General features: G+C 41.2%; 2 protein-coding genes across 9 annotated transcripts in view; one reads left to right on the top strand and one right to left on the bottom strand.

Moving 5' to 3' along the window:
- Window positions 1-1,698: 1,698 nt before the first annotated feature.
- Window positions 1,699-27,533, bottom strand: part of CUNH4orf47 (chromosome unknown C4orf47 homolog) — a 39,443-nt gene continuing 13,608 nt past the window's right edge. For 2 of the 6 annotated variants that reach the window (XM_044455043.1, XM_044455044.1), the window contains 2 exons: window positions 27,167-27,339; window positions 4,327-4,569 (listed from right to left, as the gene is read on the bottom strand). In XM_044455043.1, coding sequence (XP_044310978.1) covers window positions 4,434-4,569; window positions 27,167-27,339 — 309 coding nt within the window. In that variant the 3' untranslated portion in view covers window positions 4,327-4,433. Of the gene's footprint in view, window positions 4,170-4,326; window positions 4,570-25,182; window positions 25,749-27,166; window positions 27,340-27,533 lie in introns of those variants that run through there. The other 4 variants (XR_006417092.1, XM_044455046.1, XM_044455042.1 and 1 more) reach the window with 4 other exon arrangements.
- On the top strand, window positions 3,932-19,995 carry CCDC110 (coiled-coil domain containing 110). Of its 3 annotated transcripts, XM_044455034.1 has the most exons (8): window positions 3,932-4,029; window positions 4,126-4,242; window positions 5,627-5,679; window positions 7,186-7,251; window positions 9,722-9,832; window positions 11,483-13,568; window positions 16,466-16,498; window positions 18,999-19,134. In XM_044455034.1, exons 1-7 carry the CDS (start codon window positions 4,008-4,010, stop codon window positions 16,483-16,485), a joined length of 2,475 nt encoding a protein of 824 aa, XP_044310969.1. In that variant the 5' UTR covers window positions 3,932-4,007; the 3' UTR covers window positions 16,486-16,498; window positions 18,999-19,134. The 3 variants fall into 3 exon arrangements, with proteins under 3 accessions (XP_044310969.1, XP_044310967.1, XP_044310968.1); XM_044455032.1 differs by lacking the exon at window positions 16,466-16,498 and having other exon boundaries at window positions 18,999-19,995; XM_044455033.1 differs by lacking the exon at window positions 18,999-19,134 and having other exon boundaries at window positions 16,439-16,497.

Raw genomic sequence — 27,533 nt, 5'->3', positions numbered from 1 at the left:
GTTCAACAATCCATTTGTAACCCAGGAAAAAATGGGAAGACACATTCAGGAACACAAGATGAAACATTCTCAAATTAGCAGTTGTCAGTTCTATAGAGATCAAAATTAGTTTGACTTTCAACTGCTTTAGAAGAAAGCTTTCGGAGGTCAAATAGGTTTCGGCCTGTGCCAATGAAGTCAGCAGCAAGCCAGTTGATAGTTGCTGGCTAAATCCCTTCATGGTAAAAATAGATTACTTAATTCCACATTCCCTCAGGGAATACCATTGCAGTGTTTGATGTGAACTATATCTTTATAAGAAAGAAGCATCAATCCCAAACTTTTGCTAAAGGCCAGAAGTCTTGTATAATGGACTCAGTTTTCCAAGGAAGAAAGAAGGTTATGCAAATAAAACTGGCAGCGATCATTATGCTTATCATTTTCCCCTCAGAGACATGGGTAGCAGAAGTTATGAGAACCATGTCCGGGTTGTGTGCCAGAGGTTTGTGCTAGTACTTGATGTGAAGTTGCTCAAGTTAAATACAGAGACAGGCTAGTTGTAGGTGTTGGATGAGACAGCATCTCCGGCAAGTTGCCTTACAAGGGCAAATGTCAGTTTCTTTTGATAATCAAAATCCTACATAGTCATCTTGGCAGTTCTCCCACAGCGAATCCACAAAGATTCAACTACTTCAACTACTTTTGCTATCTCTGTCATGCAGCCAGTGAATACAAGATTGAAGAAAATCCACAAACTCCTGGTATAAAAAGTGTCTTCTCTGTTCTATGTGGGAGGGAAAATAAAAGGACAGTTGCCATAGCTGCTAATTCCTTTCCCAGGCCCTTTCATTTCCAGATGAGGCAGCCCACTTCAGCCATCATTTTTGGATACCACCCTTTTCTACCACTTTTTTTTTAACCACAATGGGATCATCATTTGGATGTTTTGCCTCACCATATATATATATATATAGCAATGACCTATTTGCTGTTGTGTAATTTTGCTGGATTAAGTCCAGTGGTTGAATGGCTTCTCAGCTGCTACTGAACAGGTGGAAGAAGTGTTTTGCTAACTGTGGTCTTCTATATAAACACTAGAACTATTTGGAGAGACTGACAGAACACCAGTAACATGCCTATTTATTTCCTGAATCTCGAGAGCCTCGCTCCTAAAGGATCTGCGGTATAGTGTTCCTTGAACTGCTAGAGCTTGCCATGGTCTTGACACATGCACTATCTATCTTCCAATTATTTGCTACTGAAGAATATTTCTTTTAACATATTAGAAGCATAACCACTATATTCATAAACACTATGAATCACATTGCTGTGAATTGGAAGAACCTGCAAATTTCTGCAAACCAGTTATTCCAAAGTAACCCACATATCAAATATATCTTCCCAACAAAAGCACATAGTCAAAAAAAAAAAAAAAAGGTTTGACTTATTCTGTAAATAAAAACTAGTGGCTTGGAGGGGTGAGTTTTAATAAAACATAACACTGAAATTGTACATGGATTTTTTTTAAGTTTTGCTTTCTCCATAATCTCAGAGAAATGGGGATTGGCTGTAGTTATGGAGAACTGAGAAAAAGGCATTTTTCCCATGCTGAGATGAAACTTATTTATTTATTTATTTATTTATTTATTTAAAACATTTTTATGCCACCCCCATCGCAACAAAGCCTCGGAGTGACTCACAACACAAGATGAAACTTTATCATTATCTCAGGTTTATTATCTCAGGTCCAGGAAAGATTGGGTTCAAACAACATGAAAACCCACTATCAAGGGTTGAGTATGGGTTCTTGTTGAACTGGAGTGGGGAGAGGGATGTTGAAACATGGATTATTGTGTTGTCTCCACCGAACTGAGATAACAACAAATGGCAACCCACAGTTCAGAACCTAACAACATATCATGGGTTCACTTCATGGATTGTTTGTAGTTAGTGCAGCAAGGTTCAGACAACATGATAACCTGTGTTTCAGTAACAGCCCACAGTTCAACCCCTACCCAATACAGTCAATGTCCAATAAATATATCCTAGGGTTGTGCCCTAGATCAGATTAAAGCTACTCTGTTACACTAACCAGTGGCACAGTCAGGTAATTTTAGACTCTGGACCAAATGGAGACTTTTGTCTTTAGAGTGGAATGTATGTTACTTCAGAATGTGATAAGCCGATCCTGCTATGCATGCTCCTTGGATGAATCCACTGGCTTGATTTCAATAAACGCACCTGGATTTGTTTGAGACTCACTTCTGGCTTTCCATTGATTCACGAAAGGATAATGCCCCCACCCTAAAAAACAAATCCTGCAATTCTGCTTCTTTCATGAAACAAAAGCAACTCAGTAATAAAGAGAAACTGCTCATTCATACCACACAGAATAATGAAACAGCCGATTACTTAAACTGGCTCATTTAATCTCATTAAATTTAATGATGCTGCCAAATGTAGCTAGAACTTGGAGATTCGAAGTTTACATATATTATCTCAATTATCTGAGTCTAGGCATAACTACTGCAAATCTAATGGCTCTTAAAGACATAATTTACACAACAAAATTATCCTTCCACTGAAGACCTCCCACCTGGATCAGACACACAAAACCCCAGTTGAATAAACCAGAATCCAGTCCAGTGAGTCATTACAAAATTCCAGTACATGGATTTAGGACATAATCCCATAATCCCAAGGGTCCTTGTTTACAAAGAAAAGGACCCTAGAATTGCCAGCCAGCATTCCCCAGCCAGTTGCACTGGCTAAGGAATATCAGTAGTGGCAGAACTTGTTTCGATCTAAACAGGCACAAGATTGTGCTCAAAACCCTTTACTGACCACCCAAGAGATGACAAAAAATATGCAAGCTTTTGAGTTTTCCTGATTATTGAATCTGGCAGCATGTGCCCCCAGATTATAAGGGATGGGGGGAAGTTAATTCGATAGTAGCATCATAGAAATTGCCAGAATCTGAACACAGTGGCAAGTTCAGATTCCCAAGATGACGTGGAGCAGCACAGATCTGCAGGTACTGAATTTAGGCTTGAGGTCATTACAGGTGGGGCCTGGAGCTGCCCCCAGGCTTCCTGGAACCAAGAAAGGGAGAAACGAAGGATTCCTTGCTTTTTATACTATAGAATCTAGCTGTTACTTGGAACTATTTCCATGTTGGACAAAGTACAGTCTTATTTTATGGAAGGATCAAAGAAAGAGAGTGAAGGAGCAGGAGATGGAGAGACTAGGCACTCTGCGTATTATAAAACTAGAGATGTTATACTACTTTATCTTAAGAAAATAGATGTTATGCTGTTTGTTTTTAAATCAACCAAAGCATATTTGGATAGCTTTACCTAATAAATGGTATGAACCCTCAGAGAATAAAGCACCAGCTTATGTGGAATAGTGACATCAGAATAAAATACTAATGATGGGTTTCCTAGAGGTGGTGAGGATCTGCATGTAGCTAATACTTCACAATGTTATCTAGGCTCAGTTGTTAGCCAGTTTGTGAAATTTACATTAAATTTTAAATCCATACACTAGAACCCTGTCATCGTTGTGTTTGCATTAGAGGGTCCTATGTTTGCCCCGTCTAATATTAAATATTATTATTAAATAATATTTAATGATATTGTAACACTAAATATAAGTGGAAAATGGCTCATGGGACCATCTGTTCTTTGCCCTGCGAGAAGAATTGCAGTTCTATTTCTCCAAGAGCTCTATGGTGAAATGCCGAGAAATGATAAAGACCTTTTAAGAGACTCTCCCTGCTCGACGCTTTTATCACTCCCAGGCGGCTAGCGCCAAGAGCAAGTCCGGCCGGAACAGTTCGCAGCCTCCAGGGGGCGCAAGAGCAGACACGAGGGGCTCCTTCCCGCAGCCGTTGTTCTCCCCGTTCCCGTCTCTATGGAGATTCGTTGCTGAGCAACGTCCGGTAGCTTTGGGCGGGCGGCGGTTTGGGTGTCAGAGCCAGCCGCAATTTGAATGGGGCGACCGGCGCGCCGGCGACGCAGGACGCGATGAGAGCCGGTGTTGGCTATAGTGAGTTAGGCGCCTAATAGGGTCAAAAGAGGGTCGGGCGGGGAGCGAAGGAAGATTGCCGAGGGAGTCGTGTCATTTACCCAGGCTGTGTTGCAGGAATCCAGGAGTGCTCCGAAAGAGGCAGCCCCAGCTGCGAGATCCTGTGGGGAGAAGAGAAGGCCTTGCCCTCTGCGCAGGCCCCTGCGTCGGAGAGCCAAGAACTACGAGCCACCCGTGAGTCAACTTCTCACCCAACCGGAGCCTCATCTCTCCAATACGGCTATTCCTTCGCCGCCGTCCCCACTCCCCCACCCCCGCCCAGCATAATGGACACGGTGATGGGTGGTTATGTCACCTCAGGACATGACACTGTGCGATGCCATTGCATCCATCCTCTGTGAGATAGCAGCTGATTCTTCCCTTCATCACAACGGGATAGTATGTGCATTATCATCAGTGCAGGGCAGACACTCTGCCTTTTTCGATTCTTGCCCTTTCTCCTTGAAGCATTCTGTAGTTTGCTGCACTGACGATTTCTGTGGCATTTCAGTTCTGTTCACCCTGTACAAAAATAAGGCCCAAGAGTGAAACATTTAAGTGTTTCAGTATGCTTTTCTGTAGTCCACTACAGCACTACATTATTATTTTCTTAGAATCCCAATGTGTGTGTTATTTTAATCAGAGTCAACCTTTATAAGAAAGGAGGGGGTGTATGATTTGGATCTGAGGTTGCAGCATGGAAAACCATGAATCCTTGTGCCATAGCTGCGATCCAAATACACCCCCTGCCCCCAAGAAATGCCCATAAAATGTACTTTCAGTGACCAGTGGTAGTGTCCAGGAAATTTTAAGTCTGTGAATTATCCATGGGGACTGTTTGACATAGCTTATCACCATTACATCAAACCAGCAAGTTGTCCATCACTGGCCTAAATGATGTGGCTGTGGAACAGCTGGCAAATTGTTACATAATAAGGTGAATGGAGAAGTGGCAGGTCTGTGTCATATTCTTTCTTCATTTCCCATGAACAAAATGCAGTAGTAAATCTCCCAATATTAGCTAGGTCATTCTTTGCAAACTCTTGTTAGAACAGTTGGATCTTTAATGGCAGGAGTAGAAAAGTAATGTGTGATTACATCTCTTATCAAGAATTAAACAAGCACCTAGCAAACACAGCATATAGGAAAGGAATAAGCCTAACTCTGCACCAAGATGCTTTCCGTTCTGGCAGATTGCTTGTCTAAGTCTTGGACTGATACTTGAGGAGTCTAGGGGCCATTCTCCCGCCCCTCAGATTCCCCATGAGGTCAGGTAAAAAAAAGTTCTCAAAATTTTACTGTTTTAAGATTTTACTTCCAAGTGCTGAAAAAATCAAAGTTTTGCTTCAGGAAAGCAAACTTGAGTCTTTTAATGCTTTGTTTAATTAGAAGTCCCATTTTTGGTATTAAAAAAATACTTTTTCACTGCATGGTGGGGGTTGCACTCAGGAAGCAATGGCAAAGAGGGCTGCATGAAGCCTAGAGGCTGCATATTGTCACCCTCGTCTAAGTGCCAAGGTTTAAAGCCTCCAGACCTATCAACACTATTGCTGCAAGTCTTGTTAAATTAATTTTTCAGCTCAATCTACTTCAGGAAGAGATGGTCCAGTCCAGCCACAATCAGCATTAAAAGTAAGCTTATATAGTTTGGATAACTAGGACAAAAGGTTACAAGCCTGTAGATACATATGAATAATGGCTAGGAGAGAGGGAACTTCCATTTGGATTTCAAAATTACTGAAGTCTTTGGACTTTTATCTTGTTTTTACATTGTGTTTTTAGAGTTGTCAACCTCTTCGCCACCTCTTATTGCACCGTTAACCATATCCAATGACATGAAAAGCTACACTGGGTGATTTTTTAAAAGATCAAACTACTGTTATAGGTAGTAACTTGATCTGGTCAGTTGGTAGCCTTATATATTTTGATGGTTTGAGTTTTAAACGTATTTCTTTAACATTTATAGGCAGCATTGGATATGATGGTCAGGAATGCTGGGAATTATAGTCCAAAGGATCTGGAGGACAGAAGGTTGAGAAAGGCTGCCATAACAAAATAGGTCTACACTAGTCAACTTTAAGTCAGTAGTACTGCACTCACACTGCTCATAACCCTCCGAACTGGGAGGCTTCTGAAATTCCTATGCCCTGCTGGGCTGAAGCCAGCAGAATAGGAGAGAAGGGGATCCTCACTAACTTGTCCTCTGTCTTTCCTGATTTTCACTAGATGGGCTTGGAGGAAAAATGGAGGCTCAGGATATCTCATATCGTGGCCTCTTCTCTCCAAACTGCCCACCAGAACACCTCTTTCTCCAAGTGGCTTTTCTAACCAGCTCACTTTGTTCTTTCTACACTGACCCAAAGGAGGCAGGGTGTGGATCTTCGCCCCCTTCCAAGGCCAGAGTGTGGCCTCCGTCCTTTGAGGGGAGATTCTCAGTATCCTGTTGTTGCTCAGAGAATATGTATAGGCCATAGGATTGCATCCTAAATATATCATATGCTATTCCATTCAGGATCCCTTGAAATGAATGGAGAAGTTGGTGGTTTTGGAGTTACTTTCACACTATAATCTCAGGCTGGAGACATACCTTCTTTTTTAAGGAAGACGGATGGACATAAAGATAGATATTTTTAGAGTGAATTAACTGAACCATTAGAACCTCCCCCTCTAGTCCCCCCTTTACATTATAAAGACAAAAAGAAAAGATTTAAACTTTGCTAAACCATTCAGGATTTTTCTCTGGGATAAAAAGAGAATGGAGCTGTACCTTATTATCCTGTTCTGGACAAGTGTTTGAGTCACCTGATTCAAAGATAAGATTATCTGTCTTTGGGCAGCAAATGTCATGCATGTAGATCAGATTTGAATATGCATAGCACATGTTAAAATCTGTCTGTATAACTATTGGCAAAAGTATACATAGGGTTAAAAGGTTTGGGGCCAGAGCCTAACAGGAAACATGCCATGAGTATCAGCTGTTTGGCAACACTTTCCTCTGCAAACTAGAATAGCTTGCTGTTCTTGTCTTTAAAAAAATCATAAAACGACAATTAGACATGTAGTCTAGGTATGGGAACAACAAACACAGTTTACATCATGTATGTCTTAAGTTTTCTGTTAACTGTTTTTACAAACTAGATCCTACAACAACAGCTAGAATCATTTCAAGCCCTTCGACAACAAACTTTGAAGAATGTAAACATGGTAAGAGCAATCCCTAAATATTCATGAAAAAGGAGGAAAATGTGGTCATACTGTATTTGTAATAAGCAGATCATTGAAGAAAAACATATGCAATCATTTATGTGTATTAATCTCAACTCAATCCCAGTAATAATTCTGTGCTTACCTATTCTTTTAACTGTTTCCCCTCACTACTACTTTCTTTCATAGCAAATTAAATACTGCTTTTCTCTGTGGCTGCATTTCTCTCTAATCACACTGGGGCATGTAAATGGGAAATCAAAAAAATTACAGAGCTTATCACTATCTGAAAAGTTTTCTCTGTAATCAGTGGCCATGCAAACTTACTAAACGTGGAGTAAGTCAGAAAGTAAAGCACTGAACAGGAGTACGACACACTGAAAGGGGATGGAGTTAAGACCAGTTCCCGCTTGCTCCCACTTCTTCCATGCTGTCTGCTATAAATCTGCTTAATGTGAAATGCTTTTATGTTTCTCCTCAGCTAAGGTGGTTCCCAGAGCAGCTTTCATATAATCCATTAAACAAAATATAGCCTCTGCCTGCCGGCTTACAATCTAAAAAGATATGACACACCCAGAAAACAGAATGGGAAAAGGAAAAAGCATTAGTCTTTCTGCAAAGCCTCCCATCTCCCTTCAGTATACCTGCTAGACATTTCACTACTGTCTTTTGCTCTCCCCATGGATCTTCACACTGTATATTCTTTCACTGATGGAGGATAAAATTGAAAGCATTTCCCTATTCCAGTAAAAGTTTGTCGTAATGAATTGTTGGCATAGCAAGACCTTTGAAAGAAAATCTGCTCACTAAGGAAGATACAGCTTACCCTTTCCTTTAATACACAACGTGCCTTCTAAAGGCTTCAACTTGTCCTTGTTTGCCTTGCCCTGTTAAGCTTTTTGATTTGTAAGATTTTTTGGATGACTATTTGCCTATCTAGTTCACCTTACATTCCCAAAATGGACAACCAGATGCTTATAGGAAGCCAACAAACAGGCCATGATCACCAAAGCTTCTAGCCTTTTTTTAGTTCAGGGGAGTGTTTGTGATTCTCCACTACCCACCACTGGTATACCACCAAAATATGGAGATGATAAAAACATTGGAGATTGGCTGCTAAACTTGAGTGGCAGACTCTACAAAAAGCTGAAATGGCCACCTTTTGCTTTAAGAAAAATTTGGCCATTTTGGCCAGCCATAGCAGTTTGTTGCCAAAAATTGTCTGTAGCACTTTTCCAAAACCAGCATCAAATTACAGTTTTGTATTTTGCTGCCACTGCCGAATTTAACTGCATGGCAGTAGTGCAGGCTACCACTGGGGGGCAAAATGGCTCCCGGAAGCCTGAACTTACCCACTCCTCTGATTAGTCTTGCACCCTCAAAATTTATTGTAATGAACATCTGTCATTTGGTTTCCCATCTCCAAAAGGTAGACAGCCAGCAGCTTTTCAGAATGGAAAGCAAGGGAGAAATTGAGCAACAGTGATTTGCCCTTTGTAGTAGGGAATGTGAAATAGAACCCCTAGAAAGCTATACCCCCCCACTTCCCACCTTCTCAGAAGCTTCTAGCTTGTGGGCAGCGCAATACTGTTATAAAAAATTGAAATCCCGGAGTTGAAGGCCAAAAATGAACATTCTAAACTGTGATATAGCAAAGGCTGGACCTTGGGACCAAAGCCCATGGTCCTGCAACTTGCCTCCCAATGATCACCTGGAGAGCAGCAGGTAATTGGTGCTGCTAAAACAGATTCCATACTGTTCTTCTAGTAATTATGGTACTTTGATTTAAGTTCAGTTAAAATGAGAAATGGCATGTGTATGGGAGACAAAGAGAAATATTAGTTGTATACAACTGAAATAATGTACAGGGCTGTCTAAAGGGATCCTCCATAAATCACTGAGTCCAGGATCTAAAATTACTTAGCTGCACACTCATTCTAAATACTACTGAAGATACCACAAATAGTAGATCGGTGTAACTCAGATTCATTGCAAGACTCAATAAAAATCACCCGTGGAGTACCAGGCTATTTAAATTGTCCCATCAGCCTTAATTTTCTATTTCCAACCATTTCAGCTCCTTTCAGCAGTGGTTAAATATCTGTGTGTGGATAAGCTTTGGGGCATTCCCTTGTGGAAGCAAGAAGGGACAGCCCATGCTCAAAACAACAGTAATTCTTCAGCTGTTATTTTTAAGGTTTGTTCACAAGTTCTATACTGAAAATATGTTCATGTAATCAGAAATACCATGATCTGTCCAACAGTAGTTCAGATAAATATTTAAATTTTAGAAAGGCTTCAGTTCTATACAACTTACCTGCAAGTAAGTTAAAAGTAGACTGTAGTATAGTTGTATTCCTAAGTGTTTTAAGAAAAGACATGTCCCTACTAAATAGCTATACCCAATATAGCAATAACAAAAGGAATACAGGACAGAAAAAACTAATCATCTCATTGTTTATTTCATCAGGTTCAGTCTGAAATCAACGAGATACTTAATAAAAATATAACTGACATGAAAAGTCCAGAATTTAATCCAGACCATTCATTTTTGACCAGCACACCTATCAGCATTGCTATGGTATGTTGTCTTTCTTACTGACAAATGTGTTATGTAAGCAAGAACTGATTTTCTGTGGAATGTTGTTTTCTGAAATAATGGAGTTGGAAGGAACCAAAGGACTTAAAATTTTCCAGTCCCCAGGATCACTCATCCTTCACTTCTGATTCAGAAACCATTCCATGAAATATGTACTATAATGTTCCATAAAATAAAGAATAAATGTGTTGTAGAAAGGTGCTTACAAAACAAATCACTCAAGACTCCCAGAAGTGACACTATACACTATCTGGGATGTAATAAATTTTATATGACACACAGTCAAGAAGAATTCTAGACATAAATATCACCAGAACTGTCTCTTTAGTGTAATATTTTAATATACCCCTGGTTGGGAATAATTTAAATAATCCAAGTCCTAAACTTGAGGTACTCATGGGGTTTAAAAACTATCAGCTGTTTAGTTCTGAAATGACCAGTGAAATAACAGTGCGAGTTGTACAGATAGTGATTGTGCTAGTATTACATAGCATCACTGTCTTCCTGCGCACCTTTTGTTGGTAATGGCTTTTTTTCATTCGTTTCCTTCAAGTCAGTAAATTTGCACTTTGAAAAAGCTCCATATAAGCACCAAATATTATTGTAGGTATACATGCTGCTATCACAAGAAAGTCTAAGCAGGAGGCAGTCTGGCTGCTGCCTGGATAGGAGATTGCTTGGGACGTCCAAGTAAGCTGCTCTCTCAGTGGAAGGGCTGTGTATGTATAATTTTTAAAAATCTGTTATTAATCTTAAAGGGTGCAAATTACATAGGAGGAATGAAGATCGCTTTCTCCCAAGAGTCTAGAAATGCTAAAACAAAAGTTACAACATAAGAATAGCATCAATGAAGAAGCAGAAGAATGTGATAGCTGCCCACTTCTGTGACACAAATACAGGTTCACCACACTTTCTTGATGGTATCCTACATATACTCCATCATAATTCATATAGCCATGTCATAACTTTTAATGGGAACTTAGAAATGTATGTGGAGTCTGAGAAATGTTAGCAGATTTGACCAACAAAATGGAAAGTGTAACAAAATAAATAATAACCAGTTCCCTGAATTGCTTTTCCTTTCCACTTAACCATCATTTATAAACTGCCTCAGAAACTAGGCAGTAATTATATTAAGCAGACCCTGCACTCAGACTAATCATCCTAAATGCACTGTGGTGCAGTGATTAAGAGTGTGGGACGGACTGAAGTCATCTGGGTTCTACTCTCCATGGAACTAACTGGATGACTTTGGGCTTGTCACGGACTCTCAGCCCAACCTACCCCACAGGACTGTTGTTGTGAAAATAGGATTGAGAGGAGGAGAGTTGTGTAAACTGCCTTGAGTTCCTTGAAAGCAAGAGGGGAGGATATAAATATAATAAATAAATAAATAAATTAAGTGGAAAAGGAGGTAGATATTTCAGGTTAATATCTCAAATGTGGGGCGAGGGGTTGCCCACTACCATCCCAATCACCATCTCTTTTATTCATTACAAGTTGTATTCTGTATCAACTTTTTAAAGTAATTAGCCACCTTCATTGCACCCTGTGCAATTTAGCAGTGGTGCCATATCTCTTCTATTGTTAAGTACTGAAGGCCTATTGATGTGATTGTTATCTGTCTCTCAGTCAAGAGCATATCAAGAAGGATCTCATTTTAAGAAGCAACTTCATCCTGAAAGCAGTTCTGCTACCAGCCACTATCCAGAAAACAATGTCAGTGCTATAGTAGGAAATACTATCACAACTGAAAATACTCCACATCATATTTTGTTAAAATATAACACAGTTGGAAAGCCAGAAATCCATACCCAATCATCTAGAAATAAAGCTGTTCTGTCTTCACATAGTGACCAAGTTCTGAAGAACTCTGCTGACAACATTTGTTCCCCATCAGTTGTCCATTTGGAAACAGAAAGGGTGACTTCTCCAAGGAAGATCAGAAATTATGATGAACATAAAATGTCCATGGCATTATATAAGCATGAGGAGGAGGAGGAGGAACACTTGATAGAAAATATGAGTTATTACTTCAAAGATATGAAAGACAACAAAAAGTCCCCTAGGCATGAACTGTCAGGTACCTTTGAACTTCAAAATTCTCTTAATGTGTGTGGCAAAGACAACGATTCTGGTTATCTGTCAGAACAGGATTTAATAGAGAAAGCCGTTGATGCATCAAATGAGGATTTTAAATCCAGGAAAATTTCAGAACTGGAGGATTCAGTAGGTGAGTTTCATATTTCCATGGTTTCTTCTAGAGAACATAATCAAAATGAGGTACAAACAGCATTTGAAAACAAGTACCTGGATAAAGAACTTCTGATGAAAGGCAATGCTGTTGACAAGCCACAGTTACAATTCTTATCCAAAGTGGAAAAAGATCAATTATTATTTACAGAACACATGGAAGAAAGACAAATAGACAGACAGAAGCAACTGCTCAGTCCACAGAAAGAATTGCAACATGAAATTTTGGAATTCTGTGATGTCAATGCTGTGTCTGATGACTATATTAAAAAAGCAAGATTGTTACCAATGTCATTAAGGGAGTCAGAATGCATTCAGAAAAAAGTGATCAACCTTGAACATGAAAATGGCGATCTCAAGAATCAAATGAAACCTCTGACTGACATTATGCAGTCTCTCACAGAACAAAACTCAAAATATCAGAAGCAGATTAAGGATTTACATGATGAGAAGAACAACCTCCAAGGGAGGCTAGTGAAATCAGAAGGAGACTGCAAGGAATGTCTTAAAGAAGTGAAAAGACTGCTGAAGAAATGCAAGGAACTTCTACAGCAAAAGTCTACTCTGGAAGAAAATCAGGATCAGCTTTATGCTCAAAACCAGCGACTGATGCGAGAAATAAATGATTTACAGAAGAAAGACCAAAACGCACAGGAAAGTTTGGCTTCTTTTACCAAAGAAAAAGTTGATCTTACTGTGACTATTGAATCTTTAAAAACAAAACTTTCAGTGTTTCAAGAAGAAAATAAAATGCTGCAGGAGGAAATAGGTCAGCTTACAGATAAGAATAGTTTGTTAGAAAAGGAACTTGGACTGAACAGGAATGAAATACAGCAACTGAAAAATAATGAGAAGGCAGTTAATTCTGATCTGGAAGCTCTTCATACAAGGATACAATCACTTAAAGAGGAAAAATTGAATCTTGATAAAAGATTGCAGGAAGCAATCAATGCTAAAGAATTCCTACAGAAGCAGCTTTCAGAGGCCCAGTCAAGCAGAGCTAATGCTGAGGAAAACCTTCTAACTGAGTGTAAAAATGCAAAAATAGAAATTGGAGCTTTGAAATCTAATTTATCCAACATGGAAAGAGAATGTGAAAGGCAGAGAAAGGTTCTAACAGACATTACAGATGACAACTGGCTTCTTAAAAAGGAGCTGCATGAATATAAACAGGAGGTTTCCGAATGCAAAAATAAAATAAGACAACTGAATGAGGAACTCTTATTGATGGAAAATGAAATGCGGTCAACAGAGAATGAAAGAGACATATTACAATTTGAAGCACGCCGTCTTCATAGGAATAATGCTATCCTCAGGGACCAAGTTACTACATTGGTCAATGAGCAGTATAAGCGAAGGTACAGTTTTGGAAGTCAAGGACAAAATGATCACCTAGATGATCCCAAGAAAATCTGTGAAGAAATATCCAGTTACCACCATATTTCTTTAATACATAACCCACCAGGTATGTTTTGTTTTCTGATATATACAAAAGTCAATTTTAAGTTAATATAATCTGAAAAATACAAATGATGAAATTATTGGGTGTAAAGTTAGACAAGGAAGACAGGTTTACATTATAAGTAATAAGATCAGTGGCAATGCCTAAAAATTTAGGACAGGAACAATCAAATAGGAAGGAAGGGATCTGCTCAGAAACCAATGGGCCTTTTCCCTCCCTCCTGGACTTGTTCTTATACATATGCATGCCATAGTGGGCCAGCCACTGCATTTAATGGGAGGCTGACCTAAGGATACTTTTCACATGCTCATTTCGGTTTCACACTTTACAGCATGGCTCATTTCTGCAAGTACTCCTGAACAGAATATTAGGCTTAGCCAAATAGGAAAAAAGAACATGAAGGAGGGTTCTATTTATTCAGCTGTACTTGCATGGGAAATTGTTCCCTCTATCATTAGATATTTTTAGCATAAGCCATACCAGGAAATGGAAAATTAGTTAATCTTAAAAACATACTGAAATTATTTGTGTGACATTTGCAACCAAGAGGCATTACACAGGGTTTCTTATTTTGAAATTAGCTTTTCAAAATCTGATCCCACTGAACTGTAAACATTTCTGGCAATTAAAGATTTATTAAAATAATCATTCTACTGAAATATGTATGGGATGCTTTGCTGACAGGTGCTTTATACTCAGAAAAAGGCATACATCAAAATAACTGGGAAAATTATTTCAAGAAGTCATCAATATTGATATAGAATTGACTAGAAGACTTGTTTTATTTTTTTAAATTAGTTTAAACTAAACTACCATTAATTAATTATCAGTCTTAGCTTTTGTGACTTACTGGATCAGTTCCTGCAGCAAGATGATTGTGTAGGTTTGTATACTACAAACTGTCTCCTGCAATGAATTTTACTTCTGGTTTTGTTTTTTAAAGAAAATTGTCTTTTTTTCTAGGCAATTCCAGGCAAACTGCAACAATCAATCCTTCAAAGAATGTGTAATAAAAAAAATCTTATTTGAAAACAGTTTTAAAACTCTCCTATCTAATTACTGCTTTTCAGTAAATATTTTGGGTGATGTTTAGCAGGTAATCAGTGATAATGAAATATAACATTTCTCCTCTTTTTTCACATAACATTTTGCCCAGCAGAAGTGTATATATCTGTTTGGTGGCTAGCAGTGCTATAACCTAATAAACTACTAGAGGCTAGAGTTGTGTCAAGTATGAACAACATTAAGAAAACTTGAGATTCTTTTATATAAATGCATCAGTCTAATGTATGGTTAACATTTTGCTTTAATCAAAGAAGTGTGCATTGATTCTTAACAGCAGGCCATATGAAAATAGAGAGTTCCTTTTCTCATTAAAGCCCATTGGTTACTTCCAGTTAATTGTTTTAACCTATTATAGCAAGCAGCTAGGACAATATACCTACCACCATTTAAAATGCTTTGCAGTTCATATGCATGATTTACTCCCAGGTAAATAGGTTTGCAAATTTATAATCTGACCTTAAAATTTACTGCACTAGCATAATCTTTTTCTTTATAATTGAATGGATTCACCGCTGTACCACAGCATAAATTTCTGTATTACTTTTCCTTACATCAATTAATTTGCATAAAAATGGTACCTCTCTTACACACAATTTCCAAATTGTAGATTTGTTCTGGTATTGAAATTGCTAAGATTTAGGATCAGAGTATCCCATATGCTACATTTTTCTGAGACAAACATTCCCATGATCTGTAAAACATACCATATTTAGCCAGTTGCAACATTAACTAGATTGTGTGAACTCATTCATCTTTTGCATGTTAATTGTTCTTACTTAGCCAAGCTATACTGTAGCTCAATATGGCCAATGTATAAATATGTGCATATAAAATGGCATTTCTAACCATGTCCAAATTAAAGCTTGTATAGAACTTTCCTAACGGGTATTTCAGCTAAACTATGCACTGAGTCTTTGAAATACTAAATTATCGCTATAGAATGACACAACCAAATGTATCTGCTTAGCTGGTGACATGGGAATCTAGATATGAGGCTATGTGAAGTTCATATAAACAACACTGTTACAAAAACTCCCATCACACATTTTATCTGGACATGCACAACTATGCCAATATTGTCCATACAAGGACACCATGTACAAATCTAAAGCTTTGGATGCTCTGCGGTATCCTGTCATTATAATGTAGCATCTGGACTGGTAGTATGCTCACAGGATGAAGGGACTGAAAATGAATGTATGAACCATGACGATATGTAGTCATAGCCCCTGCTTAACCTCTGTTAATCTTTTCTAGCTGTTACACTGATTGTTGACAACAGCATTTGACACTGACATGCTGGGTTAAGAGCAAAGATGCAAGTTAAATAAGTGTTTATAGTATACAGAATGCTGTGCCTATAGCCTTCTAACTCACCATGTTTCATATTTGGAAGAACCTTATTTCTTAATTCCTAATGTCCCAGGCAGACTGTGCTGTGGGCCCAGCTACTAGCCATCTGCATGCTGGCACAGATATCTCCACTGGGAAAGGCTACACAGTAGCATCTTGCACACATAGGCTGCCATGTGATCAGAATTCCTGCTTGATTGGAGGTTCCAATGACATAAAAGGTTATGCATGAGCTTGAGCCCACATGTTGGATTTCCCTAACACATTCTGTTGCATGGGCAGAAGTATTTTTGCACAATATTTGGTATTACTCAATAAAAAGCTTAAAAACAATGCAGGTTAGCACTCAAGAGAGATGACTGGACCTTAATGTAAATTTAATAGGAAGAGCAACTTTCTGTAAAAAATGTAATCTAGCATGCCAACTTCTTTATACCTCTTTCTATGTTATGCAGCATTTTCTGTTTTACTCAATGATATAGATATACAATCTATATTCTGAGAATTCATTAGAGGTAAGCAATCATTTCCTCTATTTCGATCTCAAATGAGAAAAGACATTGCATTGACAAAGTCTGCATGTGGGAAAATAGTCTATTTTTGAAAAATAGACTAGACTATATTAAATGCATTCACGGAGATTTTGTGGAGGCAGGGAATTGATCTGATACCTGTTCATTTCTGGACACATCTACAAACTTTTTGAAAAAAAATGCCTTTTCCCATTTACCTTGTGTGGTATATTAAATACAAGATTGACTTTCCTTTCCAAACTCTGCTGGAGCACACATGAGCGTTTTGTGGTGGTATTTTATCCTCACTCAGTTAGTAACCCCTCTGCCATGTCATAAGAATGTAGCATGAAAGTTACTGTATCATCTGTAACACTATTGGAGAAGAATTTGAATCTTTCAGGCTCAGCAACACAGAAGATAGCATTACTGTCTCACTGTAGGACATGGGGCAGAGACATCTATGTCATGTAAAGCAGAGTCAAAGTAACTCTGCTCTGCAGTCCAGGCATAACATTTGTCTGGAACTAAAATAGATCAAATCACCACTACAGTGACAGGTTAACAGAATCAGGCTACTTGGCAAAATTGTATTGATGAGTAATATTTCCACATGAATATCCATGTTCCTGAACCACTAGTTGTTGCAATCAGCACTGTAATTGACTAAAGTCAGGATGGTTGTTCCACATTTAATGTGAAACTGAAATTGAGATGCAATTCAATAGTTTCCTGGAAGTAGGCCCCATTGAGCTCACTGGAGCTTATTCATAGCGGTACATGAATTACCCTGTAAGAATACTGTACAAATTGTGTACGAAAACATACCACTGGCTTTTTGAGAAGGTGATAGGAAATACCTGGGTGCAGACTCAATTGTATGAAAAGGGTAAGAGGTTATACACTACCAGTTATCTTCCATATGCAGTCATTAGAAGGTCCTTTAGAAACAGAGATATTGTCCATTGGCACTACAAATCAGCCATTTGTTTCCATACTGCTGCATATTTACAACCCTAGATAAGTATATTATCAGCAGGAAACAATTTCTGTGTTTGGCAGGATCATTTAATTGCCATGAGGACAACTTTTGAGTACTTAGTGCACTTGCAAAGCAAGGATCTGATGACTGGGGGAGTTAGCGACAGTATGAAGGTAATGACAAACCTGAGTATGCATTGAGTATCAGTTGTTGTTGAATCATGGTTTATTGTTATGTGGGGTTATTGCATTCTGATTTAAACATGGGTTGTTAAGCATGAGCAAATCATGATGAGAACCCAAATGTGGTTGTGAAGTCCGGGGTTTTCATGTTTACAATCCATACTTAAACCATAATGCAGGGTTCACATTTAATGACAACCCACAATTCAGCAACCACCCATTATTCAATGATAATCCATATTCAAATTATAATCTGTAGTTGGCCCTCCACATTCATGGGAGTTAGGGGCACAGGGCCCCCACAAAAACAGAAAAAGTGCAGATATCACTACCCCTCACCACCTTAACTCTTAATACTATTGACCATATGTATGTTCATTTGGGATTGTTCCTCCCTCCCTCTCTCTCAGACCTTGGTCTGAACCTGCAGGGCTCCTCTTCTTCATTTATTACATACTTATGTTCTTATTTCCTGTCCTTCCTTTCACTCAGCAGTGCCTCCTGTTTGCACAAAAGAAATGGTGGAGATATTTTCATCTCTGGATGGGCAGGGAAAGAAGGCATGCTTTGGAGGCCCTCCCTCTCTCCCCTTTTGCTTCCTTTCTATGGTGTTGATGATTTTCTGCAGTAGGCTGCAAAACTCCAAAAAAATTCCATCTGATTATTGATAGCAGACTCACAAATAATCAAATCCATGAAAGTTAAACCAACAAAAGTCAAAGTTTGACTGTAGGTTGTTGTTTCATGTGAACCAAGTCTATCACTCAGTGGCTCGTGCATAATGTTAAACCATGGCTTGCTGCCCTATCCAGGGTTTGCCTAGAAGACAGTGGAAGAAACTAGTTTCTTTTCTCAGTCCTTGGATTGTTTCCCTCCTCCTTCATCGAACTTTTGCAGTGCTGTAGTGCTGGCACCCCCACTGTTGCCTACCACTTCTAAATAGATTCTTAGTTTGCATATAATGAGAAAGTTGACTACAGATCAAACAAAAGAAGGTTCTCTTTCTTGGTTGTTTGTGATTAACAGCCTATGGTTTGTTAGCATAGCTGGACTCACAGGTCACAATAACCCAGAATCAAAAACACATAGCATGGATTAGCATTGTGTGTGAACCAAGGCAGCAACTTAATTCAAGATATTGTCCCATTGCACTATCCTGTCATACATTGCATTATCTCTTCTAAACTTATCTAAAGAAGAGATTTGTAGCTCATTTACCAAAGAAGGGACAGTTTGCTCTATATCCAAACCAGCTGTGGAAATTCCACTGCAAACACTTAGACGGACTAGTTCATTACAGTTTAAGTTAACTACTTTCCTAACATTTCTAATTTGCTAGGGTTTGGAAAGATTGCTGAAATCCGAAGGAAACTGGGAGGAGACAAGCTCTGTCCAGACAAGAAGTGCATCCAGGTCAAGAAGTTCTACAGTGCCTTTTCAGTCAGCTGCACCACTTCTATCATAAGAAAGTCAGGTTTTCCAACTGCTCTGCGGAAAAAAATACAGCGCTCTTTGCTGTGCCACTTAGTACGTTGAGGGTTCCACACACTTACATTAAGGACAAAGCGCATTTCTAATCACACTGCTCAAACAACTTAGCCAAGAGCAGAGTGATTATTCAAGAATTATGAAACTGAAAGTATTGATGGAAACTGCTGCCGCAGGAATACATATCCAGACTGCCACATGGATACATATTTATCTATAGCTCCTTTTATACTGCTCTTTTTTTGAGGTGGAACTTTTCTTAAAGAATGGAACATCTGACATAATTTTGAGTGTTACTTCCTGTACTATCAGATTTTTTAAAATGTAATCTGGACTTTATTGGCAGAATTATTCACTATATTTGAAGAAGGATTCCTTTTTAAAAAATGAAATGTAAAACTTGAGTATCATATTAAAACACCAAGTAGTCTTAATTTAAAATATTTACACCAAAAGCTTAAAACAGTGTTTTTGGGTTTTGTTACACTTTCATATCTTAATGCTGATCTGAACCTGTTTTAATAGTTGTTAGAGGAAACCAACTCCATTTAAGTAGGACTTAAATGGTACCTTGCAGACAACTGTAATACTAGGACTGTCACCCAACTAAAGAAATCAGCAGATTAATCCTATAAGTTTTAAACAAAGTCACCATCTTTAGCCTGCTGACATGACAGGGAGGGAAGGAGGTTGGGGCCAAGAACTTGCACATCTTCCTGTGGAAATCCCAGCTTCTTTCCCTCTCCCTCACTGGAGCTTTATCTAAGCAGCAGACTCCAGCTGTCTGGATAAAATACCTAGTGCAATGCACAGCAGTGGTGGAGACTGCTTCATTCGGGGGATAGAATGCACATAAACCCCTCAGTGCAGAGAGTGGTTATGTGCACCAGGGCCATGGGACATATGACTGTGCCCTAACTCTACATAAGAATTAAACTATAATAAAGGAAAAGCACACTTAGTCTATAATCTTAGAACAGGCATCTCTCCTCTCATAAAACTTCAGCTCTTTTATTAGATTTTAAAAATCTCTTTTCCAGTGTAATCAGAGCAACACAATGAGTAACAATGATGGTGTTATACTCTATTTATTTATTTATTTAAACCATTTTTATGCTGCCCCATTCGCAAAAAGCCTCTGAATTCATCTAATCTTTTAAAGCAAGCACCATAGCTTAACCGTGCACTGTGTGTGTTCCTTTTGTCTGTTCCACATCTTCTACCATTCAGCTTTGTTGGATGGCTGGTTTGCACACCATGCTGGACTCCCCATGGGCTATATTGCTTGCAATGAGCTGCAGTACATGCAGGGTGCGTGCAGTCACCATTATGAAAATGCAACCACATAAAAGATGGAGCAAATGAAAGTCTTGGAGTTGTTATCAGCATGGGTTTTTTTAGAGCTATGGTCATGGGAGAGGGAGCTAGGTCCCTCAGGCATATTTCAAGCCACTTCCTGAAATATTCAGCTTTCATTTTTAAAAAATGATATTTATTCTGTCCCAAAATGAAAAGACACTCCATGTCTGTGTTTTAGATTCCATATCTTGCTGCCATTCTAGAATGTTTAAAACTTAGGGGACTGTCATTAATAGACAGACAATACTCTTGGCAGAGCAGCCGAGGCGCAGGCTGGGAGAGAGGGCTGAGTGGCCAGGGGACAGGCGAAGGCAAGGTAGGAGCTGGACAGGGGAGCAGAGGGCCAGGAGCAGCAGAGAGGAAGGGAGGCGGGGCCAGAGAGGCTATTGGGGCCAGGAGGAAGCAGGCAGGCGGGGCCACCGGCCTGAAGGACTGATAAGGCGTCGTCCCTTATCTGTGTCCCTTAGCTTTGGCCCAGGCTGCCCAGGGACTCCCTTCCCTGGAACGCCGAGGGTTTTTGTTTTTATTGCTATGTTATTCTTTCTTTGTTTTTGGTGCTGCACTGTGCTTTGCTTTGCTTTTCCTCCAATTTAAATTTTATTTTATCGTGTGTGTGTGGGTGTGGGTTTTTGACTGGGAGAACTGGGCAAGTGAGGGGAACTGCAGGACGGACAAGGCGGGGGACCAAGGTAAGGTCTCGGAAGGGATCCCAGTGGCAGACCAGGAGATGGCCTTGGTGGGAGTCACGGGTGTTGCTGTCCGCTGCAACACCTGCAACATGTTCGCCCTTCTCCCCCAGGAGAGGCAGGGTTACACTTGCCCTCGGTGCAAGCTGGTGACCCTGCTAGAGGAGGAGGTGAGGTGCCTGAGGGCCGAGAGAGCTCCCCAGGCCCCCCGGGAGCAGCCCCCCCTCTGGACAGAGGGTTGAGGGAGAGGCCACAGGAGGAGCAGCCACGGAGACATGGAGGTATGTCACCCACAGGAGGAGGAGGCCAGCACGGCCGCCTCCTTCTCCTGGCACCAATCTGGAGCTGGGAAACAGGTTCTCTCCATTTGGGGAGGCTGGGGCTTATGAGGCCTTGGGGGACCAGCAGGACCCCCAGCCTGGGACCACAAGCAGCAAGGGGGCCACTGCAGGAGAGGCAAGGGCCAGGGCATGGCTGCCCACCACCACCGGGAAGACACGGTGGCAGGTGATTGTTGTTGGGGACTGCCTGCTGAGGGGCACTGAGGTGGCAGTGTGCTGCTCCAGCCTGGAGACAAGGGAGGTTTGCTGCCTGCCAGGCGCATGCATCCGGCATGTGAAGGACAGAGTAGCGCATCTTGTTCGCTCTGGGGGTCACCAGCCGTTCCTGGTGATCCATTGGGCACAAACGACGTGGCCAGGCAGGGTGTGGTTGGAATCACCAGGGACTTTGAGAACTTGGGAAAGAAACTCCGGGAGCTAAAGGCCCAAGTGGCCTTCTCGTTGATCTTACCAGTCCGGGGATTTGGGCCAGGAAGGGACAGGAGGGTCTCCAAGGTGAACGACTGAATTAGGGTGTGGTGCCAGAAGGAACGCTTTGGGTTCCTCGACCACGGCACCCGGTTTCTTGCCAATGGAGTTCTGGCAAGGGATGGATTGCACCTCACAAGGATGGGGAAAAGGTCCTTTGGAGATGCTCTACCAAGCTTCGTCTGGAAGAGTTTAAACTGGGCCGGGGGGGGGGGGCGGTTCAGGCCCCCCAGAAACATGTCTGCACTGGACAAGTGTGGGGAGAGGATCACAGCTCTGGGAGCAGGGTTTTAGAAGTACTGCAGGGACTGACAGGACTCCTACAGAGAGGGGCCAGGTATCAGGGAGGATGGGAGGAAGGAGGAGGCTGGGAACTCCAAGGAAAGGAAGTGGTGGGAAGGCGTTGAGGTGCATGTACACCAATGCTAGGAGCATGGGTAATAAGCAGGAAGAGCTTGTAGCTCTCCTGGGAACAGGAGGGTATGACCTGGTGGGAATCACAGAAACTTGGTGGGATGAAAGGCAAGATTGGAATGTGAACATAGAGGGGTATCACCTTTTTAGAAAGGACAGGAAGGGAAAGAGAGGTGGGGATGTGGCTTTATACATCAGGGAAAGGATAGAATGCAGTGAGATAAAATGCAGCACAGATGGGGATTCAGCAGAGGCAGTCTGGGTGAAACTTAGGGGTTTTGACAGGGAAAGGAACCTGACAGTGGGGGTATGTTATCACTCTTCAGGTCAACTTGAGACCTTGGATGATGTCCTGACAGGCCGAATTCTAAGGATATCTCGGGGGAGAGACACAGTAATTATGGGAGATTTCAATCTTCTGGATATTAGTTGGGAGACTCACTCGGCGGTGACAGCCAGGTCACATCGCTTCCTAGAGGCTATAGAGGAAGGGTTTTTCACACAGAGGGTCCGAGAGGTGAAAAGGGGGGGAAGCATTTTTGACTTGATTTTGACCAATAGAGAGGAGCTGATAGAGGAAGTACAGATTAGGGGAGCTCTGGATGTGAATGATCACTCCATCCTTTGCTCTGAGATCAGGGGACTGAGGACGTGCAGCAGGTCAAGCACTAGAAGCTGGGACTTCAAGAGGGCCAACTTTGGCCAACTGAAGGCTGGACTGGGGAAAGTCTCCTGGGATAGGTTACTGAAAGGTAAGCAAGTTGAGGAGGGGTGGATGGCACTCAAAAGGGAGGTTTCGGAGGTGCAAGCCTTGACGATACCTCTAGTCAGTAAGGTGGGGAGGCGGAGGAGAGTGCCGCCATGGATGCGAAAGGAGGTGGTTAGAGGGATTAGACGAAAGAGGAACCTCTGTAGGAAATGGGTACTGGGGCAAATAGACAAAAGGGTATACTGGGAGGAGGAAGCCCGTTGCAGAAGGATTCTTCGCAAGGCTAAGGCTGATTACGAGCTGAGACTTGCCAAGAATATCAAGAGCAAGAAAAAGGGCTTCTTTCAGCATGTAAATAGGAAGAGGAAGGGGAGGCAAGTGGTGGGACCACTAAATAAGGAGGAATGAGATCCAGTGACTGATATGAGGGAACAGGCACAGATGCTAAATGGCTATTTTGCCTCTGTGTTCTCCCCAAAGCTGGACGGGGAAGATCTGCATAGGAGATTAGATGAGGCTGTGGACTTAGGGGCACAGATTAGAGTTACCCCCCCCCCGCAGAAGTCGAGGGGATCCTCAGGGCATTGGACATTACACAGGCTCCAGACCCTGACAGGTTACATCTGAGAGTACTTAGAGAGTTCTCTCACCCCCGCTGGCCTCTATTTTTGAGGCCTCGTGGAGAATGGGTGAAGCTCCAGAGGACTGGAGGGTGGCATCAGTGGTCCCAATTTTCAAAAAGGGTAGTAGAAGGGACATGGGGAATTACAGACCTGTTAGCCTTCCATCCATTGTAGGAAAAACAATGGAAAGGCTCATAATAGAGAGAGATCTAGCAATGCTGGATAGGGAAGGGAGGCTGGCAGCCACAGAACACGGCTTCCACAAAAACAGGTCCTGCCAGACAAACCTTGTGGAATTCTATGACAAGGTTTCAAGATGGCTAGATGGAGGGGATGCAGTGGATGTGGTTTACCTGGATTTCAGCAAGACCTTTGACAAAGTGCCCCATGATATCCTGGTGGAGAAACTGAGGAGTTTTGGGATACACCAAAGCACTGTCCAGTGGATTAGGGCATGGTTGACTGACCGAAAGCAGAGGGTAACCATTAGTGGGGAATCGTCGGGATGGCGGCCAGTGACAAGCGGGATCCCTCAGGGCTCTGTCCTGGGGCCGATCCTGTTTAATCTTTTCATAAATGACATGGAAGACGGGGTGAACAGTCTGCTGATCCAATTCGCAGACGATACTAAAACTGGAGCAGTGGCCACAACTGAGGAGCAGGTACTCCAGATCAAGTGGCTGGAGAGCAGCACTTGTGAAAGGGACCTCGGGGTACTGGTTGACTGCAGGCTAAACATGAGTCAGCAGTGTGATGCAGTGGTCAAGAGGGCAAATGCCACCCTTGGTAGCATAGCCAGAAGTGTGGCTTCTAGATCAAGAGAGGTATTACTACCACTCTGTATGACTCTGATGCGCCCACAACTGGAGTATTGTGCTCAGTTTTGGGCCCCTCATTACAGAAAGGATATAGCCAGGTTAGAGTCAGTGCAGCATAGGGCCACAAGGTTGGTGGCCGGTTTGCAGGGGATGGGGTATGAGGCGAGACTTGAGGGAACTGGGTCTCTTCAGCCTGGAGAATAGGAGACTCAGAAGGGATATGCTGGCGACATACAGGTCTGTGAGGTGATGTCACATGGAGATGGGTAGAGACCTGTTCTCCCCTGCAGAGGAAGGCAGGACGCACTCCAATGGAGCAAAGCTCAAGGAACCAAGGTTCCATTTAGATTCCAGGAAGCACTTCCTGAAAGGACCCCAAAGGTATGGAATGGGCTTCCATGGGAGGTGGTTGAGGCCCCATCGGTGAGGGTGTTCCAAGATACGCTGGACATGCACATGGTGAGCATGTCGTGAGCAGAGCCAGCTGGAGCGGGGGGTCAGACAAGATGGCCCAAGAGGCGCCTTCTGACTCACTCTGTTTCTGTGTTAACCTGGTCCAAAGTGTATGTGCCATTGGACAACTTTTTTTAAAATGGCTGGGGAAAAACAGCTTGATGTTCATCACACAAAGAGTATCAATATTTATTCATGCTATTATAATTATCATAATCATTGTCATTATTACACTGCATTTATATCTCATCTTTTTGCTCTCGTGAGGAACCCAGTGTGGCTTGCATAGCTCCATTTTATCCTCAGAACAGTAATTCTTAAACTGTTAGTGACTGACCCAAAGTCACCCAGTGAACATCATGGCCATGCAGGGACTAGAACACAGATCTTCCAGGTCCTCAGTGCAACACTGTAACCACCACACCACAATGGATTTCATTTCATATACATCCTAAATAAAACCTATATCAAAATATACCTGACTTTTCATAAACAGTACCAGTGAAGATAGGATTAATGTGTTTCTTTATAAATGTGTAAAACATGATGCTGTGTGCCGTTACAGCAAAAGGGTTGCTTCATTTAACATTTTTCCTTCAGCCACAACTTTTTTATTTACTTGAGCTGCCCTCAAACAGTTTGCAGAGTCAAAAAGGGCTCATTCACCTTGTTTTCATGTAGCTAATATGACATCACACGTGGATTTGTGTAGTTGGTTGAATTTAATGATCTGAAATTTAAATGTAAAGGAAGTGTCAGAAGATTTAATTGACATACAGCTTTCTGTTCTATCTGCAAGCTTCCATATGCATTTCTGCACTCCACGCAGCTTCCACCAAGTAAAATCTTCCTTAAGTACACTATAAACCTACAATCCCAGAGCTTACAGAGCAACACTTCTCCAAGAAGTACTATCCTTCTAATTTTTGTTTTTTACATTAGGTGGTCTTCTACACAAGGTTGTGTTAGATTGCATCCCACCTCACCCGCAGCAGGCATTACATCTGGCAGGCATCACACTGGACAAGCTTGATGTCGAACATTTAGCAACTTCTGATATAATATCAAAAGTTATATATATTGTTTTATTATAGGGTCCTGCAAATATCAGACAACAGCCTGTCATAACTAATGAGTTCCTCCTCCTCCAGTGCTTCCTCAGCCAATTGCTCGATGAAAATGTGAGCCCTGGAAGCACAATTATGTTTTACTGTCCAAACTGCCAGATGGCAACCTGCTTCTTTCCCCTCTCCACCCAAAAAAGACCATCATATTTCACACTGTATTAGATGTATCCTTTTTGGCAATTGATAAAAGGTATAAAGCAGCAAGGAAGATGGGCATCACAAATGCTTGAAGTGCCATATGTGGTAAACTGTTTGACAAAAAGAAATTACTATGGCCAGTCCTCATATCATAGCTACCATATTAAAGTCAGTTTTAAACCATGCTGCAGATTATCTGCCAAAACATGCATGTGCAGAGGTTTTCTGCTCTTTTGTATGATCAGTTCCCACCTCCTATACACACAGTTATGCAAAAAGCTTTTCTTTCCAAACTTTGTGCAAACAAAAAGAAACATCACATACAACTCCTAGACAACTGCTTGGTAAGCCATTGCATTACATGGTTTTAAAGAGGGAGCTGAAACAGCTAGGCAAAGCCTGCAATTGTGTGAACCACCAAGCTGAACACATTCTAACAGACACATTCTCTGGCCTCTCTGGTGCTTTAACACAGACACACCTCAATTTTGCACCCCCAAGAAGAAAGCACCAAGAGAAAGCAGGAGTCTTCCCATACATGTCTGGGAAAGCTTGAGTCAGACCAGAAGAATGTTATTACTCTCCCTAGTAGAATGGGCTAACTATATCATGAAGGCACAATTTAAATAAGCAGGATTTAATAATGCCAGAGCTTGACTATTTGCTTCCAGTGCCAGGAAACCCTAGCATTTATAATGTAAGAATAGGCCCTACTGGCCCTAAGTATTTTCAGAACAGATTTGTCTCATTGCTGAGTTAGGGGAGACAGACAGTTCCCACACAACACAGATTAAGGGAATGGCCAAAGAATGTAACCCAAACAGATATAAGACTCAGCACCCTTTTCATAGAAATTCAATGCGTAGATCTATGTACTACTTACTTTTCAACATTTGCTGCCATAATACTTCTCACTGGTCTGCTCTTACTTCCAGGAGATGGATGAAATACTTGTCCTTGTTTGTTGGTTGTGATAGGCCTAGGCAACCTAACTATGAAGGGGTCTGTGGAATGAGTTGGATAAGGATCAAAGGTGCCTGCTTTCATGCCCCCTGACTGGAAAGACAAGAACAAAGAAATACTAAAATGTGATGACACACAAACTTGGTAGTAGATTAGAAATGCTATTAGGCAGGCTGAAATGTATTATGTAAAAGACTAGGTCCAGTAGCCTATTTGGCATTAGTGCTAACCTAAAGCTACCTCCAGTGCAATGCCAATAGCAGTTGCTGATGCAACAAGTTTTCCAG

The sequence above is a fragment of the Varanus komodoensis genome, unplaced genomic scaffold, assembly GCF_004798865.1.
Source record: "Varanus komodoensis strain SLA01 unplaced genomic scaffold, ASM479886v1 scaffold8, whole genome shotgun sequence".
NCBI classification, from domain to species: Eukaryota; Metazoa; Chordata; class Lepidosauria; order Squamata; family Varanidae; genus Varanus; species Varanus komodoensis.
This window is presented reverse-complemented; position numbering and strand designations above follow the sequence as displayed.